The sequence below is a fragment of the Xenopus laevis genome, chromosome 8S, assembly GCF_017654675.1.
Source record: "Xenopus laevis strain J_2021 chromosome 8S, Xenopus_laevis_v10.1, whole genome shotgun sequence".
Lineage (NCBI taxonomy): Eukaryota > Metazoa > Chordata > Amphibia > Anura > Pipidae > Xenopus > Xenopus laevis.
This window is the reverse complement of record NC_054386.1, coordinates 67036922-67058820: the sequence shown is the minus strand read 5'-3', so window position 1 is coordinate 67058820 and position 21899 is coordinate 67036922. Positions and strand designations below refer to the sequence as shown.

Here is a 21899-nt window from a genome sequence, read left to right as displayed (position 1 = left end):
CATCTGTTATTTGTTTACGCCTTTGCTGTGAACTCCCTCTACTGGCCATTACAGGTATCTATCCAGCACCTCCATTCTGCCATTCACAGCACTGCATACTGTATGAACCTATCTGGCTACCATTCTCCCAACATGTGACTCTGCTTGTAGCCCATGCTTTGGAAGGAGCACACCCAGTTCTATTTTCTATCTTCCTCGTGGTTGCATTGCTGTTAAGAAAATGGACTTAAATCTGCATTATGCCACTTTTACAGCTCCCAGCACTTCAGGGACACGTGTGCATCTGTGTATGTGAGGTAGTCATGTACTTACATGTTTATATGTTGCAGTTCATTGCAAATGTACTTATTGCATTTTCTGTCATTTATGTTACAGTTTCACATCTCCTAATAACCCAGTAAATTGTACAGACTTTAATTCTCAGTCTCTTTTATTGGAGTATGGGGAGGATTATCTGCATGCTGTACTATACACTGCCTCGGGATAATATGTAGTGAGGACAGAACATTTTTTATTTATGTAATGCTATTGTTATATACTATGTTGTACATTTAAACAATATAGTAATAGACCAGAATATTAGCACCAACCCATTTTCAGAAATATCTGTGCTTAATTCCTAATGACCTATGGTCGTTAGTGAAAGGCAAATCTGACCCATTTTATTTGCTTAAAATCCGCAAAATGCCAAAAAATTTACCAAATGCACTGAAGCCAATGGGCAACCATTTTTTGTTAATGTGCAACAATTTTTTTCATCCATCGGAGTCTATGGGCATCTTTTGTCACAGCGAAACCTGGTGAAAAATTTTACTCTTCACTAATGGTCAAATTACTCCAAATCTCATGTTTAAAAATGAAGAACAGTTTTTGCAGCAATGAAAATGCAGTATACCGTAGTTATAATTAATAAGTTTATGTTGGTTATATTTATATTTAAATAAATATATATTCAAATGGGTATGCAGGTTGGGTTTGATATTAAGATACTACTACTACTATCCCTTCACCCACCGATAACTCCATCTCTAATTTTTTAAATGCTTCCCTCAGGTGCCTGAGATGACTAGCCATAGTTCTGGCCTTGTCTATGATTAGTAAATATTAATTTATATCATATGCATCCATTTATCAAGGATACAAGTTCCCAGGGAGACAGAAATGTACCTATATACATGCATGAAAGGAGCTTAGGGTAGCAAAAGCCCCAAGGTTGAGATCTGACTTGGGAAAAGACATGAATTAGTGGTAGAACAACTTCTAGTGGTAGAACGTTTATGTGGTTTGTTGGGTTGCTGTAAGACTGAAAGATATTCAGAGCCATCTGAGGTTCCACTGAGAATTGCGAAGGTTCGGTACAGTATCTGTGGTATGTTCAAGCAGTGTAAGGATTTTATCTAAAAGGAGTTTACCTTGGAGGGACTTTACCGCTGTGGTTAGACCTAAGCTTGGCCACTATGTCTGTCATGCTGAAGTGTGCTTCCTGTCACATGTTTGGAGGGGAGGCACACTGAGTTAGATTTGTTTTTATTCTATTTAGTTGGTTTTATGTGATAACATCATTTTGATGAAGGTCTTGGGAAAACATGTCGACCTATTTTAACAAAATAATGAATACGATTTTTTTCTAAAGGTTTCCAGTTGGCACCTTAATTTCATTTTTTGTAAATATACTGTGTATATATATATATATATATATATATATATATATATATATATATATATATATATATATATATATATATATATATATATATATATATATATATATATATATATACTGTGTGTGTGTGAAGATCAGCACAACATCTCCTATTAGTGATTTTTTATTCCACTGTGCATTCCAACGTCTCAATCCACATTTGGATCTTTGATAAAGGTATATATACCTTCCAGTTTATATATATGTAACGCTTTCTTGGCCTATCCTGCCAATTAGGAGTTAAGGGTGTCCCCCTAAGTAGTGAGCATGGGTTACATTGCGAATCTACACCCAGGGCAGAGCCTTCGCCAAATGGAAGCTTCCCCTTTACACTGTAGTTGAACTACAACTCACAGGCATATAAGTGTAAAAATAGAATAATGGATGCCAGGAGGATTTTAGAGCACAGATTTATTATGCCAGAGGCAAATGACCACAGGTTTACTTACAAAGATGTATAGGACACAGCAGATTGAATCACTTTGGACAATACAAGGCTCACAGTCAGACAGATGCGACTCCCAAAGGATATTGCAGATAGGTGTACATCAATTCCCAGTTTAACCGACGTTGCAAGTGAGGGGATCGGGATCGATCAGGTAGGGTACAGTTAGTCCTTTGCTAACCTAGATGCCTATCAACTGAGTTCCCTGCTCTAAAGGCAAACAGGCCTTGTGGGAAGCTACTTCCTCCTACAATCCTCGTTGGAGTGACTCTCCTAGAGAGTCTATAACAAGATCTTACTATATTAGCTGTTCCTCGTTCACGGGGTTACATGGTCCCCGACTTAGCACCAAAGGTGTCAGGTCCCTCTGGGTTAAATGCTTACTGGGGCCTATGGTGATCCCAGGCTCAATGGGGATTCACCTAGCAGCAGCACCAGGAGCCAAAGAGGAAGAGGCCACTCCCTGCACAACACTATATAGCAGTGTGGCAGGGGAGTGTCATTACACTCTTTGTCCAATAGGTAAGGGTGTTACACTTTACCAGTTAGAAGGGCTTGGCCCAATAACAAGGGAAAAGAGAACTACATACAAAAGGTAGGGGATTAACGCTATAGGGATAGGATATCCTATAGGTCCCTACATATATATATATATATATATATATATATATATATATATATATATATATATATATATATATATATATATATATATATATATATATATATACACAGTTCAGGTGTGTATCCGCACTCTGATCCGTTTCACATATAGTGGGTGCTTAATCTGAATTATATACATACTTGTTAAGAAGATCAGCACACCGTCATCTCTTATTAGTGATTATTTATTCCGCTGTGCATTCCAACTTTTCGATCCACATTTGGATCTTTGATAAAGGTATACATACATACCAGTTAAACCAGTTGAACACAGCACTGTGGTAGTATATGAAAGCAGTACAATAGAAATATAAACCTTTAAATCCAATTAATTTGGTAGTTATATATGTACAGTATATAGTATAGTATGTGAATTAAAACTATAATATATAACGTTCCCTTTGAAGGCAAATTTATGCACACAAAAGCTTGTGAAGAGCACACTTTGTGTAAATTAAAGGACTGCTGTTTACTTTGAAAATACTCTGTACTTGTTATACTGGTCAAGGGTTTATTTGAGGCAGGCAGGTGAAATGGAGCTGACGCCTACAAGGCTTATGTTGCTTGTACTGGTGTCAGTTACCTTTCTAGAGCTGAAACGAGAAGCAGCACAGGAGGATTATACAGGACGTAGTCTGTTTCTTCAGCCTGTGGGAATTATTGTGCCTCTGTGTTGTTTTTAATGAAAAAAAAAACAATGAGAAGGGAGTTATACACTTACTTTCCTTGGCTACTGAGACTGAGTCTTTTAACAGATGTGAGATCTACAAATACCTATGAGGCAAATGCTTATCTGAACCTATCCTATTTCAGTATACAGCTGAACAGCACAATATCCAAGTACTGTGAGTGTGGCCTGTATGGACTAAACTCGCCCCTGAAGAGTGCGGAGGGGGTGGTGGGACTTCCACTCTCTCCAAATCTCCAAGCTTGTGACTTAAATACTCAATTTTCTGTCACTTCTACACCTTGGATTGCACTGATAGAGAGAGGAAACTGTACATTTTCAGACAAAATTATTCAGGCTACCAAACATGGTGCAAGTGCTGTGGTGATATACAACACTCCTTCCATCTATGGAAATCAGACCATTCCCATGGTGCATTATGGTAAGCGCTTATTAACTATTTTAAAGTTGCTATTTATCTGTCTGCTTTGTGCGTACAGTAATGATACCCTAAAATATGTGAGATTTGAGATTGCTATTGTTTTTCTATAGTCTGCCTTATGCAAGTGTTGAGAGACAGCTCGCTGACCTGGAATTGTCAGGGTCTTTGTTTATAGCAGTTTAGTAAATGGAAATGAACTCACTGCACAGTGTGTGCTGGCAAGTACTTATTAAATAAACATTTAATTCCATTTAAGAAGATGTGCTGTGTTAATCTAGTATTTATTTTTTACACAAAAGGAATCATTTACATTGTTTTATTCACTGGTTAAGAAAAATATTCCACATACAGCATTTTCAAAAATCTTCAAACTTCCCATACTGGTCCCAGGGGAAAATATTAGTATATATTATATACCATTTACTTCTTGTTCAGACCTAGGATAACCGAAGTCACCGCGAACCCTCTCAGAGCAATCAGAGACGTAACTAGAGGGGGGCGGGCCCTGGCACGGGACGTGCAGCCGGGCCCCGCCCCCTCTGTACGGCCGCATTTCCCTTAGAACAGAATGGCGCGCAAGCTGCCGGGGGGCCCTGAGCGGGTTCGGGCCCTGGCCCAATGGCACCCCCTGCTCCCCTGGTAGTTACGCCACTGAGAGCAATGGTATCAAGTGTGTACTAAACAGCAGCCCTGAATATCTACCATTGGTATAAATCAGGAGTACCCATACTTTACTAATGCCAGGTCTACTTGTCGTGATGTTGTCCCATTGTGATCTACTAAAATACATGTATCGTCCTAACACGTTTCGTGTGCTAACACACGTAATCATAGGCATCCCTATTATAGGCATTATAGGCATCCCTTTTAGGATGCCTATGATAATGTGTTAGCACACGAAACGCGTTAGGACGATATATGTTTGTGTAATAAAGTAAAGTGAATTTTACCGCTGCCTGGAGTCCTGCTGAGTGCGTGCCAAACTGCCGATTTCAAGTTCCATTGTGATCTACATCCATAAAAGCATTGTTAGCATTCTATTCCATGGAAAATGACATTGAGAATTACTTAAATATTGATTTATGAGAAAATGTATATTCATATTATTATCAAACAACTATTTTTTTATGTAACCTTAATAAAATAAATATCTAAATTAAAAGCATGAAACAGGAGGATGATTTAGACAAGCTGTTTGTTGACAGTGTCTTGAGATCTACTGATCACCTACTGATAAACATATACTGAAACCGCCTTTATGTCAATCTCACACTAGCCCCCAATACCTCCTGGCACTTATTGGCACAATAGTACAAAGCAATGGTTCCTCGGTATAGCAACACAAGCCTAGCTTGTATAAAGAAATGGAATATCAGCTAAAACTGGGTAAAACTATACTGAAATTGTATGATTTGTGTCATCATTTTATTTTTAAGCACTGAAACCAAAAAAAAGGTTTAATGTGGCATTGCTCAAATTCAGCACTTATTATTTTAAAAAATGTTCTTATGATTTTGTTGAACCAGCTTTTATAGCAATATTACATTTAAGTGGTTTGAAAGTAGGGTTGCCACCCGGCCTGTATTTTACCGGCCTAGCCGGGAACGGTAAATTTGTAATACCCTTAAAAAGACCCCTTGGCCCGCCCCCAATCCCCTGTAAAACATAACTGAATTCCGGCCTGAAATCCCTGCGCTGCGGTCCCACCCCCTTTTGCATCATGGCCCGCCCCTTTTGACATCATGCCCCACCCCTTTTTGTTCCCGCCAACCACCAGCCGGTAATACATTTAGGAAAAGGTGGCAAACCTATTTGGGAGACATATATAACTGCTTTGTACACTGTTTGGGACTGCTTGTTACTGCCATTTTTTGTTTAGGTTACTTAAATGGCATTTCTGCACCTTACTTTTCATATAAAGCTACAGGTTCTCAGTTAGGTTGAGATCAAGACTTAATTGGATTACTAAAGGCATTCCTCTGTTACGTTATTGAATTACTTTTATTAGTCGTCTGCCCAGGTGATAAAGACACTGACCAAAAGATTGAACCAACTTGGCACAATGAGCAGCTCCTTCTATGTATGGTTAGATTTAAAGGCAGTCTGTGGTAGGACGATCACAATTGAGTCTTATACTAAAATATATTGAAATTTTTTGTATGTATATTGTGGTAGAATGACCCTAGAGAAGGGTAAAAGGGTGTTTTTTTTGCCTTTAATGTCTCCCCTGTAAGAGTTGGAAGCTGCAAGGGATATATGACTAAACAGAGAATGGTCTCTCTGTTTGAAGGATTTTGTTAGCTGGCCCTGGAAACGACAGGGAGAAACAGGCAATCCATTCCAGTGGTCCAGTTCGCATGTTGGAGCTCAATTTCCACAGGAAGGCTGTCCTGTGGAAAGGTATTTAATCATAGTTAAGTTTTAGGAAGGTCTATCTGAGTAACACCAAACAGGAAGGTTACCTGTCTTGTGTTAAGAACTCCCAGAGGGATTGTGGGTGCTGCCTGTCCCTGCAAGGAGCAGAGGGAGACATTACCAGGTTATTGAGATTGAGTCTAAAGTGATTGACGTGCTGCCAGAAGGTGAGCCAAGCCTAAAGCTGGTGAGCTGATATCCCAGGATGGGAGAATAAAAGGAGCTTAGTGAGAAGCCTGAATATTCTAGAGTGTGGAAGCCAACCTGTATGGTGAGAACCTCAGTGTGGGGGAAAAGTTTGAATGTGTGCTGTTAAAACGCTAGTGAACTGTGTCTCAGTGACTTTGTGTTGGAAAAAGTCTTATGAATAAACCTGTGTTTTGCTTGAAGACGCCGTGTCCCTGTCTTTATGCTCCTGATCCTCTGATTAACTGCCTACCATAGCTAATTTCCCCAAATTATGTGTACAGGCAGCCAGCTTGTCACACTATACATTATTTTAGTTCATTATAGTATTACTCAAAAACTGGGGAGGCATTTCCTCATTTTCTTCTCTATCAATTCCACTAATCAGGGCTATACCTGGAAATCGAAGGGTAAATATTTAGTATTGTACAGTAGTGATGGGCGAATCTATAAAGTTTCGCTTCGCCGAAAAATTCATGAGCGAAATTTTTACGAGTGACAAATTTTATACATGCGACTATTTTGTCCAAATGCATTAAAGTCAATGGGCGTCCAAATCATTTTGAAACAAGTACATTTTTATGTACGCGCCAATTTTGACGCACAACAGTTCTTTTTTGTTGCAGCAAATTTTTGCCACAGTTTTGCGAAAACATTCGCGGGCAGCGAAACGCAAAAATTCTATGCAAAACTATGCCTGCTGAATAAATTCGCCCATCACTACTGTACAGTTACTGAGGAGGAAAAGGTAGCTGCTGGACTTTGCAGGCTTTGAATTTCAATTGTTTAGTTCCACAGTGATATTTATACGCACTGATGTAGGAAGCAATTTAGCAGGACTTTAGTACATAGTATAAGGAAATTGGCTAGAAACAGGAAATTCTCTAACATACCAAAACGTAAAGTGGAGGTGAACCTTTAAAGGAGAAGGAAACCCCCAGGGCGCTAAACCCCTCCCCCCCTCCCCTGTGCTGCCCCCCTCCCTCCTCCCCCCTGGCCTACCTGTCCCCCTGGGCAAATGCCCCTAACTTTTTACTCACCCCTCTGCGCAGGTCCTGTCCACGGAGTACGCAGTCGCCATCTTCTCCCATGCGCGTCTTCTTCCTGCTCTGATCGGCGTTTTCTGGCGCATGCGCAGTAGGAACAGGTACCGGTACGGCTCTACTGCGCATGCGCCGAATGTCACGAAGTGAAATCGGAAAACTTCGTGACATTCGGCGCATGCGCAGTAGAGCCGTACCGGTACCTGTTCCTACTGCGCATGCGCCAGAAAACGCCGATCAGAGCAGGAAGAAGACGCGCGTGGGAGAAGATGGCGACTGCGTACTCCGTGGACAGGACCTGCGCAGAGGGGTGAGTAAAAAGTTAGGGGCATTTGCCCAGGGGGACAGGTAGGCCAGGGGGGAGGAGGGAGGGGGGGCAGCACAGGGGAGGGGTTTAGCGCCCTGGGGGTTTCCTTCTCCTTTAAAGTGGACATACATGTACCAGCAATAACTATTTCATATGATTTTCAGTATGTGTATGGTTGCCCAACCATCCTGATTAATATCTATATTTACTATGGATAGCGGCTGGTCCTTGACCAACATACAATATAGTCCATACATTTGAACAACACATTTTTCTATTTTTTGAATTGATAAACACAGCAGCATTTGTGGATGCTCAAAAATGGATGCAATAGTTGCTTTTGACACCATTAACTATAGGTACTTGCACCAAAGTATTTGCACCAAGCTCAATTGTGCCCATCCAGTCTGTCTGATGAATCGTGCAAATACAGCTATTGTTGCAGGGGAGTTAGGGGATAATTTATTAAAGACTCATTTTTTTTCGAAGGGAAAAAAACTTGAATTTTTCATGATTTATTAAACCCTGATGCTGCTAAAAGTCAGACTAAAAAAAGTACTCCATCTCAAACCTGCCGAGGTCATGTAGAAGTCAATGGCAGATGTCTCGTTTACAATTACAATACAAGATATCATGATCTGCACTGGGGTTCATACAATAATCAGTATAATTTGTGGTTTTTGGCCGATAATCCAAAAAAATCTGAGTATGCGGGTGGCAAATCGAAAAGAAATCATACAATTTGGATGTTTTTTTACGATTTTATCTTTTCCCGCACCATATTTTTACAAGTTAATTTACTGATAAATACGGTAAAAATGTACACAGGAATTTGGTTGAAGTGGTTTTAAGAAAATAGAGAGAAATTTTCAGATTTTAGTATATAACTGCCTTAGAGTTAATGCCCTGAATATAATTCCGGGGTTTCCACTGCGTTAATAGGCACAGCAGCTTTGTGACCCAGGAGTCACATGATCCATTCTTTTGATAGCAACCTAGCCAAATAATGACTTAGGGGGTTATTTACTAAACTCTGGTCTGGCTTTTTGGGGCAAAACAATAATTTTTTCACCCTTCGATAAATATGCCTTTCAAAATGTCATAGAAATGAATAGAGAGAGGTGGAATTTCGCTTTCGCTGACTATGGAGATCTCTAACTTCACTACTTTGATAAATATACCCCAATATGTTTATTACAAGAACTGTTCAGCTAAGTAGTATTTAAATAGGAGTAACATTATTGCAACTAGGTCTAGGGTCTCTGTAGGGTCTACAGTACCTTAGCTGCAATCGAAGAATAATTCAGCACTTAAAGCCTGGAGAAATAAAAAGGGAAAAAAGGAGAAAAAAAAATGAAAAAATATATCATAATCATATACTTAGAGGCATCATAACCTTAGATGGATCCGCTAATGTGTCGGTACCCACCTAAGGAATATAATTTGCTAACCTTAGTTGATAATATATATTAGAATTAATAAATACTTATAAAGAGCAGTATTAAAATATGCAGTTTCTGTACTGCAATATAGTAAAACACTAGTGTTACAGTCCATCTCTCTCGACCAACAAGGGATGATAAAACTTGACTTAGGCGCACTGCCTCAAGAGATATTAGAAGAACAATTAGTACTTCATCAGGGAACCAATTATCCAGAAAGCTCTGAATTATGGGTGGCTCGGGTGCAGGCAGATGTGGCAAATTTTGGTGCTGAACTGTGACATTTTGTAATTCAAAACAAAATTCAACCTGCCGGCAGAAAAGTAGGAGAGCAGCCAGGAAGCAAATTATCTTTAACGCTCTGACACTGCAGAGAGGTAACAAGTAAGGTGGGAAGCCTGGGGTATACCCGTAGATGGCAGGACAGAGTCTTGAGGTTTAATAAAGTTGGCACCTTTGATAGAAAAAGGTGCCAACAAAAGTACAGGCAATGATGAGAAAAAACGGCAAACAGGAATCGTAGTCGGTAATTGGCCAAGGTCTGAACCGGGGAATCCGCAGCAGTTGGAAGGAACACGGGTCAGGAGTGAAGAGAAAATGGCAAGCAAGAATCATAGTAAGAAAAGGCCTAGGTCAATACCTCCTCCACAAATGTAGGGATCAGGAACACAGGAGCTTGGAACACAGGACGGCCAGTCTCGCAGGGAAGTACACAATGACCAAGCCCTGGGGGTTATAAACAGAGATGGGAAACACATAAGGGTAAAGAGATGGGTGGAGACAGACTGGGAACAGGTAGAGTCAGGAACATATAGATGAACAGATCAGAACCAGCCCTAACAGCCTCCAGTGGCTCACAAGGAAAGTGAGTGAGTGTCCTGAAATTATCTACTTACGGAGAATCCGTATCATCTGGTCATAGCCTTATGTAAGATTCCCCTCCTATAGATGAATGATGTGCAGTATATTCATGACCTTTTATTGATGAGCTTAGACAAAAGAAACTATATATTTGTGTTTCTTTAAGTATGAAAGCCCTTATACTAGGTAAGTCAGCTGGAGATAAAACAAACTGCTTTTTCTATATTTTTATATGCAAAATTGGTGGAAGTTATTAAAGGACAAGCAATAGTTGCTGTCTGTAGAAGGAGCCAGAATATAGAAATACTTTTTTTACACTATTACTTTCCTTATCATGCTTAATCAATTATCACAAAAGTGATCCTATGTCTCTTGTTAACTTATAGTTTTGATTGGAGTGACTTATTAATTTGCTTTAATAAATAACCCCTAAATGTACAAACTTATTTGTAAAGACAGTTTTATGATCGTAAGTCTTTTTTTTTCTTATTAAACACTGCAGCTATGGTCACTGAATTGCTCTGTTAACTCACTAGTGACTAATTTGATCTTTGATTCTCAATAGAGGCTATTTATTCACTTGCATACAATGGCCTTTGTGGATTGCTGCTTGTGTATAAGAGATGGTTCATGATAATTGATTTTCAGTGCTTAGTAGTAATTAATCTGCCATTAATTATTTTAATATTTACATCAAGCAAATTAATTTCACTCTTAGAGAATTTTTTTTAGTGAATTCTGGAAGAAATGGCATTTCCTATCAAGATATCTTCTACATACAGTATCTACAATATTTCTCTTAATTCAGGATGCATAAGGTTCTCTGAAGACACATTTTCTGCAGAAGCCTTAGATGTACCTTTGCCTCAACATAATCTATAATAAAATAGTAATTAGTACAATAGGTATGTACAGTATGTATCTAGCAGGACAAGTTCAATAGACATCTAGACTCAATATCCTGCCTATACTGAGGCACATTACATTATTAACAGATAGCAACTAAGACCCATTATCTAAAAATCACCATGGTCGCATTTGTCCAGTTTAATTGCCTCATCACAAAGATTCCTCATTTACAGAAACATCAAGAATATGACATTTCCCTTGCCGAAGTTATAGTTGCTGTACCTTAACTATAAATTCTAATTTACATTTTCAAACTATAGGAGAGGAAATCCCACTTAAAACATTTGAAATTTCTGCTAGTAAAAAGAGGGATGCTGATAAAACTGTTTATAAAAATAAGGTTGTACATTTAGGGGTTATTTATTAAAGTCGAAAGTTTTTCAAAGGGGAAAACACAATTTTTCAGAGGAAAAAAAACTTTTTCATGATTTATTAAACTCCGATGCTGCTAAAAGTTTGAATAAAAAAGTACTCCATCTCAAACCTACCGAGGTCATGTAGAAGTCAATGGCAGATGTCCAATTTACAATTGGAAGATATCATGATCTGTACTAGGTTTCGCACAATAATCTGAATAATTCATGGTTTTCGGGCAATAATCCAAAAAAATCTGGGTTTTCAATATCAAATCTGAAAAAATTATACGATTCTGATTTTCCACGATTTTATCAAGTTTTCGCTAGAATTTTTCAAGTTAATTTATTGATTAATACGGTAAAAATCTGCATGAGAGTTTGGCAAAGTGGTTTTAAGAAAATGGTGAGAAATTTGCAGCTTTTAGATTTAGATTTTAGTAATTAACCACCTTAAAGTCATTCTATTAGTATATTGACGAGTCTGAAGGACTAAAGGTAACAATAATAACCTCAATAGAATGAAACATTTGTCTAGTGTATAATGCTTGTACAATATATCAGACTTGTTTTTGTTGTATTGCTTTATAAAATGTATATGCCAACTGTTGCCATATCCAGAAATGTGCAAATTTGCAATTGCACCTTAGTTCTTGTAATGCACAATTTGGATAAATACAGGGGGTGAAAAATGAGTGCTGCAAATAGTTATATTTCAGTTATGACCAATATTTTTCCATTACTAGTCAAAAGTCTATGGGGGCTATTTATTAAAGTCCTTTTTCCTGGTCTGAGTTTTATAGGTGAAAACACAGTTTTTTCGGGAGAATCGGAAATCAAAAAAATTATAAGATTTATGAAACCCCAAGACAAAAAAAAGTACTCCATCTCAAACCTGCTGAGTTCATGTAGAAGTCAATGGCAGATGTCCCTTTTACAACTGGAAGATATCATGATCTGGGCTGGATTGCGTACAATAACCTAAAGAAATTGTGGTTTTTGAGAGATAATCCCAAAATATTTAAATTTTTGGGCGACAAATCTGAAATAGTTATAGAATTCGGATTTGTTCACGATTTTATCGAGTCTTTTCCCACACCAAATTTTTTAGAGTAAATCTATTCATAAATACAGCGAAAATGTGCACGGGAGTTTGGTCAAATTGGTATTAAGAAAACAGTGAGAAATTTTCTGATTTTAGCAAATAACGCCCTAAATGTTTCTCTAACAAAGTAAATTTTTAAAATATTGGAGGTTTGTGATAATTTGTACCAAAGGGTAAAGCACAGCAAACTATTATCCCTGTCTTATTTTTAAAATGCAAAATATGCTCTGGTACTGAGGAATTGACTGATTCCTCCTGAATACCATGCATGGCCAAGCTACAGTAATTACTGTATGACTTGAGGGAAACATGTAAAACGCAATCCTTCATTTTACTTCTTTGGGTGTCGGGCACAAAAAGCTGTAAACTGGCTTGGCAGCTGTATGGCTCTAGGGTTAATAACAAGAACTGAAAATAACTTTGTTTTTTATTCTTATTTAGCCCAAAGTTTGTATACCGATTTTGTAGAACACAAATCACAAGGCAAGATGATTGGTGATTAGAGCGTACTGTCAGATCAAATCTATCGGACTGAGCAGATGCCACAAAGCTGACAAGTTTAGATAACCTTTCTGTTATTTTCAACCTAAAATAACTGTAAAAAATTATCAAATGTATTCTTCGACAACATACAAGACAGAAGCGTCTGACTAAAGTAGAGCTTTGAGTACTTTGTGGGTGACCTTATGCCCATGGGAAAATAATTAAAACACAATTTGGTTTGTTTTTACTAATGTACAATTCTGCCTGTCCCACTGGTCCCTTCTGTCACTATACATGTCACAATACATTATTCTCCTGGTTTCACCCATGTAACCAAATGCATTATGCTCATAAATAGAATATCTTATTCAGCAAAGCAGAACTATTCAAGTAGAGCTCTCAGAGACATATTTATGGCCCATACAAACTATTCACAAACTTGACTGACCTTTTCTATGCTTTTGTCATTTTATTTACAGATGCACCAAATTCCAGATTAGGATGAGATACAGTCAAATTCTAGCATTTTTCAGGAGGATTCCGATTTGGCCGAACCCTAATCTGAACCCTTAAAATCATGTGACTTTTGGTCACACGAACAAGGACTTATTTAATGTTTTTTTCTAACCAGTAACCACCCCCTTCCAGGATGTACACTGGGCCCCCTTCCCCTGTGCGGTTTCCTTCCCGCGTTTGCTGTGGCGCAGTCTACAGCGGGCCCGGGTTCCATCGCACCCCCTCCTCCCCGGTAGTTATGCCACTGTTTCTAACCCTGCATTACCCTCATTTGCATGTGATGAAACATCCTTAAAGTTTCTGTGAAGATCTACCTTCTCAGGAATCCCTTCTTCTGCCATGGAAATTCTAATAGTTATCACAATGTTTATATAACACTGCTATAGCCTGAAGCCTCACTAGGCACACCCTTCCATTCTGTGTTTGTGCTGCTGCTATGTACACTCACAATATCCAGTTGCCAGGAGTATTCTTGTAACAGAGACCAAACCCACTGAATATTATGGATGAACTGGAGGATAAAGCTTACCGGTAACAGCAGCTCACAAGATATGTATGTGTAGCATCAATATCATCTTAATGTCAACAGCTTGTTTGAACCGGGCGTAAAGGTGGCCATACACTATAAGATCCACACATCCGCCCTCCAATAGGCCTCGTCAATCAATAACTGGCCAAATATCGGTCTACAGCCGCGCCTGTATCCTCCTGCACAATCCCAGTAAATGCGCTATTCTTCCGGGTTACACACACGGCTATATCTGGATTTATCAGGAAAGTGCAGAATGTGAAGTTATCGGTGGCGAGAAATTCAAAGGGCTCTTTCTGTAGTTTTCATTGCCCAAAATAAAAGGTCTATTTGTAGTTCCTGATGTGATTTCTATGTGTAATTATTGTTTTGACCCTGTCTGTTCCTGACCAAGTCCTGTCTTGCTGCCTGTCCTGACCTCTGCCTGTATTAGACCATTCTTCTGGATTCCGTATTTGCGCTGCTTATTGTTATTGACCGGCCTGTTTACTGACTACGCTCTCGTCTTCTGCTACGGTACTGCTCAGCTCCTTTGATATTGACCTGGCCTGTGACCCGACATGCTCTTGTTTCCTGAATCTGTACGCTCTGCCTGTTTGGTATTGACCCGGCCTGTGACCCCGACTACGCTCCTTGTTCTCCATTTTTGTATAATGTGCGGTTCACTTGCCTGCCCAGAACTCTTCCCCCTGGTCCTCTCATATTAAAACCTGGCGGCACCCGAGTAGTGGAGGGCTTCTCTCGAAGTGAAAGGTGGTTGTTAAAGGCAGAAGGCTGAGCCGTGACCGGGACTTTGGGGTTTGTTCTGAGTTTGGGATACCAATCGTAACAAACCCTTGGAAAACACAGGAATTTCAATATGTATTGTGTGTTTAGACCAATACCGCAGGATTACAGAAAAACAGCTTTTTTGATGTAGTGAAAGGAGGGTCACTTGCTAATTAAAACCAAATTGAGTGATAGCTTTCAAACTGCTGTTTTGTCCTTCTATGAAATATATATATAATATATATATAAATACATTTGAACCTCAATTTTACATCCCCCTGAAATGATGAGTTTTTCCTCACTTTAGACCTGTACCCACCAATATACAATGTATAATATATTTCCCTGATTTAACATTTTCCCGGATTTTGCGCCATATTTTTCTGGTACCATGAAAAATGTATGATCGGAGTTCTACTGTAATCCTAAACTCTCTTTTATTGTTAGTTGAACAAAATAAACTTTTCTTATGTCATAAGAAAAGAAAAACCCCTCTTCTGACTGATAATTCGATGGTTCACTTCTAAAATTCAAATACATCCACTTGCTGATACTTGTAATTAATTGTGCAAAATTAATAAACAGTTTGTGATTAACTCAATTGCTTGGAATAAATAAATTATCTGATTAAAATTGTTAAATTACATTAAGGTGCTACTTCCGTGCTAATTCATTAAATAGTTATAAAAGACAGACTTAATCAATATATTTCTGCCATTATTTCATTCTTTTACAATTGATTACTTAAAGTGCATTGGTGTTAAATAAATTAATTTTGAATATTTAAAGTGCAAGTGCATTAGTCCATCCAGGGACTTTGTAAACCGTGAAAATTAATTATTGAACCAATTAATTAGCGATAAAAAGAATTAACCAGCAACTCAATCCGATTTAAAAGCAGGAAAAAGGATATAAGAGAAGGTGGAGTTGTCCGAAAACTTACTACCTATTATTTTTCTATCCCTGGGACACCACAAAGCAAAGCAAAGCAAAGTAGATTTACTACTATTTTTAAACAGATTTTTATATAAAACATAAATGTCTCGGGATAAGAAGAAGCGGAAGTTTAACCATACACTTGGGGGCATATTTATTATGCAATGTAAAACTAAATTTGACGAGCAAAAGTTGCTCAACGTAAAAGTTTTTTAAAAAAATTTGTGATGGGCGAATCTGTGCGCAAAAAAATTGTGAAATGCATTGAAGTCAATGGTGTGAAAATAGTTTTGACGCGCGTCAATTTTGACACGAGTGTAAATTTTTATACGCGTGACTATTTGGTCCAAATGCATTAAAGTCAAAGGATTTTTCATGGGCGAATTTTCGCAGCAGTTTCGCCAATTAAATTGCTTGCGGCGAAACGTAAAAATTCGCCGCAATGTGTGAAATGGCTGGCAGAGTTACAACAAACAAATCATTTATTTGTATCCCCCAGATTAACCATTCACACAGCTGCAGAGGGAGCATTGGTTACAGCTGTCCAAGTAGAATAGCAATGAGATCTGTTTAGTGTCAAAAAAATTTGCGTTAATTCGCTGGCGTAGCGCATTTTCGTTAATTTGCCGATTCACTAACGGACACTGGCATAAATTCGCTAGTGTTACTTCGCACCCTTACGCCTGGCGAATTTGCGCAACGGACGTAACTATGCAAATTCACTGACGCTCAAATTTTTCTGAACGTTACCTTTTACGCCAGACTTCCTTCGCCACCTCAGACCAGGTGAAGTGCAATAGAGTAGACAGGGATTGCTTCAAAAAAAGTTAAACATTTTTCTAAGTCCCAAAAAACGCTGGCGTTTTTTCTTTTTTTATGGGCGATAGGCTGAAAAAGATTGAAAAATTTTTTGGGGCTACCCTCCTTCCCCCCTACATTTCCTAACTCATGGCACCTTAACTATATAGTGGGCACATGTGTAGGGCAAAATAAAAATTTTATTTGCTATTTTGAAGGTTTCCCAGGCTTGTGTAGTGATGCTACATATACCTCCATTGTAACGTCAATTTGGCGCCGTATGCAAATTAAGCATCGCTAGCGTAACTTCGCTTTGCTTGGTGAATTAACGCTAGTGCAACTGCGCAACATTACGCTTCCCCTGAGCGCAACTTCGGATTTTAGTGGATTTGCGTAGCGCTGGCGAAAATACACCTGGCAAAGTGCGGCGAAGCAGACGCTGGCGCAACTACGAATCTTAGTGAATTTGCCCCAAAGGGTTTATCATGATCATGACTCTTTTCTAGTTATATTTGCTATCGGATAATCCCATCTTTTCAAGTATCCCTTGGGTATATGGTTTAGCCACCTTCTATGATGGAAAGTGGCATAAGGAATATTCTCACAGCAGTCATTCTTCTTCTTAAACATTGGCATGTTCTGAAAATGGAGGATGGTGTTCCAGTTGCTATTAGGAGATGGTTTTGATGTGACCCATGGGAGAATCTCATCTAGGACAATGCTTGGTACCTAACAAAGCTCTACTATTAGAGTTTGAAATCTTGGTCTAAATCTAACAAACATTACTAACCATATCAGGAAGCATGGCTGTATTTAAATTTTAGAATTTAAGATTTGGACAGTGGAGTATAATACTTTCTACAGTATATATATTACAGTGGCACATCATTAAATGCCACCTCTATAATAGTAAGTTCAATGAATCTGGTTGATTAGGATAACTTCACTGTACCCTTAAACCAGATAATAGTTTGGGCAATGACACTGCTCAGTTTGTTATAGCTCTCTATAGATTGCTAGCTCCCACATACAGAGACATTTATATCTTTATATTTACAGTTTGATAAATTACTCCAACTGTTCAGCACTGTCTAATATGTTGGCAACTAAATATTTAATCATAATACTTAATGAGCCTATTAGCACTTATTTGCATATTTCTGCCTGGAATGATCATAAACTGCCAAGTGGCTCTCACACTGACAAACATTAGCACATTAGTGATTTTGTACTTAAACACGGCTAATAAGCAGGATTTTCAAAACACATATTATTACTATTGCATAATGTGCTACCGTTATATATTGTATGTATGAAGATATGTTTCTTAACTATAAGGGAGATGAAGATTCTACTTATGTTCCTTTATAAAGATAGGAACCATCATGACAAAACTTATTGTATAAAAAATATGTTTTTGCATATTTGCTTTTATAAGTGCTATACCTCTTTCATCCCACAACAGCAACTGCACATTTTGCAGATTATTGGTTATTAAAGTCTGTAAATAGTTTTCACGTATATAAACACCAAGAAAAAAAATATGTAACAATGCATATATGCACAGCAGCAAAGCACTATGCATAAAGCAAACTATATCCTCTTAAGTCATCACAGCAGGAGAAGCAGGGGCCGATAAACACAAGAAGGGTCATTTACTACATGCAGGACAGGCTATAAAGTGCAAAAACTTGTTCTCACTCATTGATACACTTTGCCAGGCAAAAATTTGCTCAGACAACGCTAATTCACTGGGGTGCGGAGTTTCATTGTGGTAGCACGTTTCGCTAGTGTTACTTCGGCAATGCGAGCAATTGAAAGCGAAGGTGCGCTAGCGTTCATTTCTGTCTTATCGGAAATTCGCTAGAGGTCTTTGCATATGGCTGGAAATTTAATGTTGAATGGACGTATATGTTGCAGCAAATATATTACATTACACAAGTCCAGGGAACCTTAATAAAGAAAATAGAGGTATTATAATGCCCTACACATGAGCCCATTATAGTTAATGTTCTATATGTTAGAAAATGTATGGGGGTTACCCAAAAAATATTTTTAAAGACTTTTGCAGGCTATCACTCTGAAAAAAGGAAAAGACGCAAGCGTTTTTTGGACTTAAAAGCTTTTTCCACTAAAAAATATGATGTAAGTAACAGAAGATTTAGGTCTGAGCTGGCGAAGGCAAGTAAAAACCGCATTTCAACGAATTTGCGGAGTAAAAGTCCTTTCCCCAGAGCGAATTGTCGCCTGGCGATAAAGTGCTAATGACCGATTGCGTATATCTCTTTCAGGTAAATTGCTGATGTCCCTGCGTGCGGTAATGCTAGCGAATTGACGCTAGCGTTAGCAACTTTACCCTCGAGTAAATCTGCCCCATATTCCGTTCTGTACAACTATGGCTGCAGAAATCTAACACACATTGGTTGGATTCACATGCAGGAATTTTGAGGTTATAGGCTTAGATATTATTTGTAAGTGGAATATCAGAACCAATTTACTTATATATGAGTACCTGTCAAGAATTTCCCCTTTCCCCACTTTTGTATAGCAATTTAGCAAATGGGTATTTCATTTTAATTGTGTAATTCTAAATGCAGAGACATGGAATTGTTTCCTGCTCATGCCTGTGTCACACCAGACCCATGCCTGGATGTCATTGGTAGCTAATACATACATTTTAGATTGATCAATTTCCCACTGATTAGCCCTTATTGTACCTATGGGTTTGGATATCTGCATATTGAGATTTCACAGTCTAGTTTCTGCAAACGAAGTTTGTGCTGATATAGGATAATAGTGACATCTAATGGAAACAAACTAGTTATACAGCCTTGGTGACATGTTTATAAAGTGATGCAAAATATTTTCCTAACAAAAAAGGCATAGAATTTGGCGTAACATAAACTGGTTTACATCCTGCTGCCTATGAAATGACTTAAGAGAGAGGGCTATGACGTTGGAGGTGGAGTGGTGATGTTTAGGAGGATTGTGTCCTTTAGAGGTAGAGCAGTGATTTGGGGGAGGGCTGTATCATCACGGGGACATTAGGTGGATTTTGATTCAAGCTTCAGATAATTGAACTGGACAGCCCAGAAAATTTGGGCTGTCCAATGCTAACAGGGGCAACCCTAAGCCTTAACTTCTATAAAGTCCTGTACTGGAGTAGTTATAGCAGTGCCAAAATTGCAGATGTGCATTTCCCTATATAACCACCTAAGCAATGGAATGGTTAAAGAATAGGTGATGTTTCAAGATGAGCCCCTCTTGTCTACTTGCCTGGTTCATAATTCAAAAGTTTATCATAAGCAAAACGAAAGCTGCATGTATTTCTCCTGCACAGCTTGTTGTGGTGTGTACCTGTTTTTAACAAATATTTTCTATTATGCATTGTGATCAAGTTGCAGTGAAATGTTGGAAAGAAAACATCACAAAATAATCCCAGCACGTTAGATAACAATAAGACAGCTGAAATAGTACCAGTAGAGATTGTTTTGATTTGATTTGATTTAAAAAGCTGTATGATGCGGTGTTGCTTTAAAAATCCATAATTTCTGCTGCTGGTCTACATATCCCATTATGTTTTTATGGGGACATATAAAAAGTCACACGTATAACAATGTAAAATTGCTCAGAACACTTATTATTTTAAAGGGATTCTGTCACCAAAAAACATTTTTTTCTGTTAATAATGCTACTCTCAGAATTCTGCACTGAAATATGTTTTTCAAAAGAGCAAACAGATTTTTTTATATTTAATTTTGAAATCTGAGATGGAGATCAACATGTTGTCATTTTCTCAGTCATGTGACTTGTGCTCTGATAAACTTAAGTCACTCTTTATTACTGCACTTCAAATTGGAATGATATCACTCCCCTCCCTTTCTCCCCAGCAGCCTATCAACAAATCAGTGGGAAGGTAATAAGATAACAGCACCCTGACACAAGACAGCTCCCTGGTAGATATGAGAACAGCACTCGATAGTAAAGTCCCACTGCGACTGCTTCAGTTACACTGAGTAGGAGAAACGGTAGCTTATCTGAAAACAGTTCCATTGTGAAGTCCTAGTTCTTTCTAAAAGCACATGATCAGGCACAGTGGTCTGAGATGGCTACCTATACACCAGTATTACAGTTAAAATACATACTTGTTTGTTTGGGAAAATATTTTATATTGTATAGTGAATTATTTGTAATGTAAACAGTGTTATGAATAAAAACTACAGAATCATTTTAAGATGTCATGACATTAGCAGTTGTTACACTGCTAATATAATTAATAATTAAAATAATGATGTTGTTCTGTTCAGATGGGGTCCTGCAGGTTACCCACTGGTCTGGCAAATTAAAATGTGCAATGTGAACAATTATTTATATTTATTTTCATATATCTAGTTTGTTACAATAAACAGTATATGTAATAAAACTGTTTAGTGCAAAGGCTGTAATTTATGTGCCGAAAATCAGCACCCGTATCCCTTTTATAAATAGCTAATGGTGAACTTTACATTAATAAATTTGAATTGTGTACTTAATTTGTGCAAACAGCAATCGTACACTTCCACAGTAACTGCACTGTCCTGACAGTGTAATTAACACCTAGGGGATTATTTATTAAAGTCCGAATGCCAAAAACTGAAAACTTTTTTTTACTATAAAATCTGAATTTTTAGTGAAAAAAAACCTAAAATTTTTCATGATTTATTATTAGGGATGCACCGAATCCACTATTTTGGATTCGGCCGAACCCCTGAATCCTTGGTGAAGGATTCGGCCGAATACCGAACCGAATCCGAACCCTAATTTGCATATGTAAAATAGGGTTGGGAAGGGGAAAACATTTTTTACTTCCTTGTTTTGTGACAAAAAGTCACTCAATTTCCGTCTCTGCCCCTAATTTGCATATGTAAATTAGGCTTTGGATTCGGTTCAGCCGGGCAGAAGGATTCTGCCGAATCCGAATCCTGCCGAAAAAGGCCGAGTCCCGAACCGAATCCTGGATTCGGTGCATCCCTATTTATTATACCCCGAGGATGGAAAAAGTCAGAATCCTCAAATACGGCATCTCAGACCTGCCGAGGTTGTATAAACAGTAAGTCAATGGGAGAAGTCCCAAAGATAAACTGAACTGCGCCAAAGATATTGTGGTTTTCGGGCAGAAAATCTGAAAAATTTGTACGATTTGAATTTTCGGGATGATTTCCCCTTTTTTTTTTTTTTTTTTTTAGTTTTTTCCTAAATTGGATGTTTTCTGGAAAATGTATTGATAAATAAGGGGAAATAACACGTGCGGATTTGGTGGGAGTATATTTCAGAAAACAATGAGATCAAT

The 21899-nt window shown here is 38.1% G+C and overlaps 1 protein-coding gene across 1 annotated transcript in view; it reads left to right on the top strand.

Annotated features, from left to right (window-relative positions):
* The first annotated feature begins 3492 nt into the window (after nucleotides 1-3492).
* Nucleotides 3493-21899, top strand: part of rnf128.S (ring finger protein 128 S homeolog) — an 88197-nt gene continuing 69790 nt past the window's right edge. The window contains exon 1 of the mRNA XM_018233025.2: nucleotides 3493-3919. Coding sequence (XP_018088514.1) covers nucleotides 3493-3919 — 427 coding nt within the window. The remainder of the gene's footprint in view (nucleotides 3920-21899) is intronic.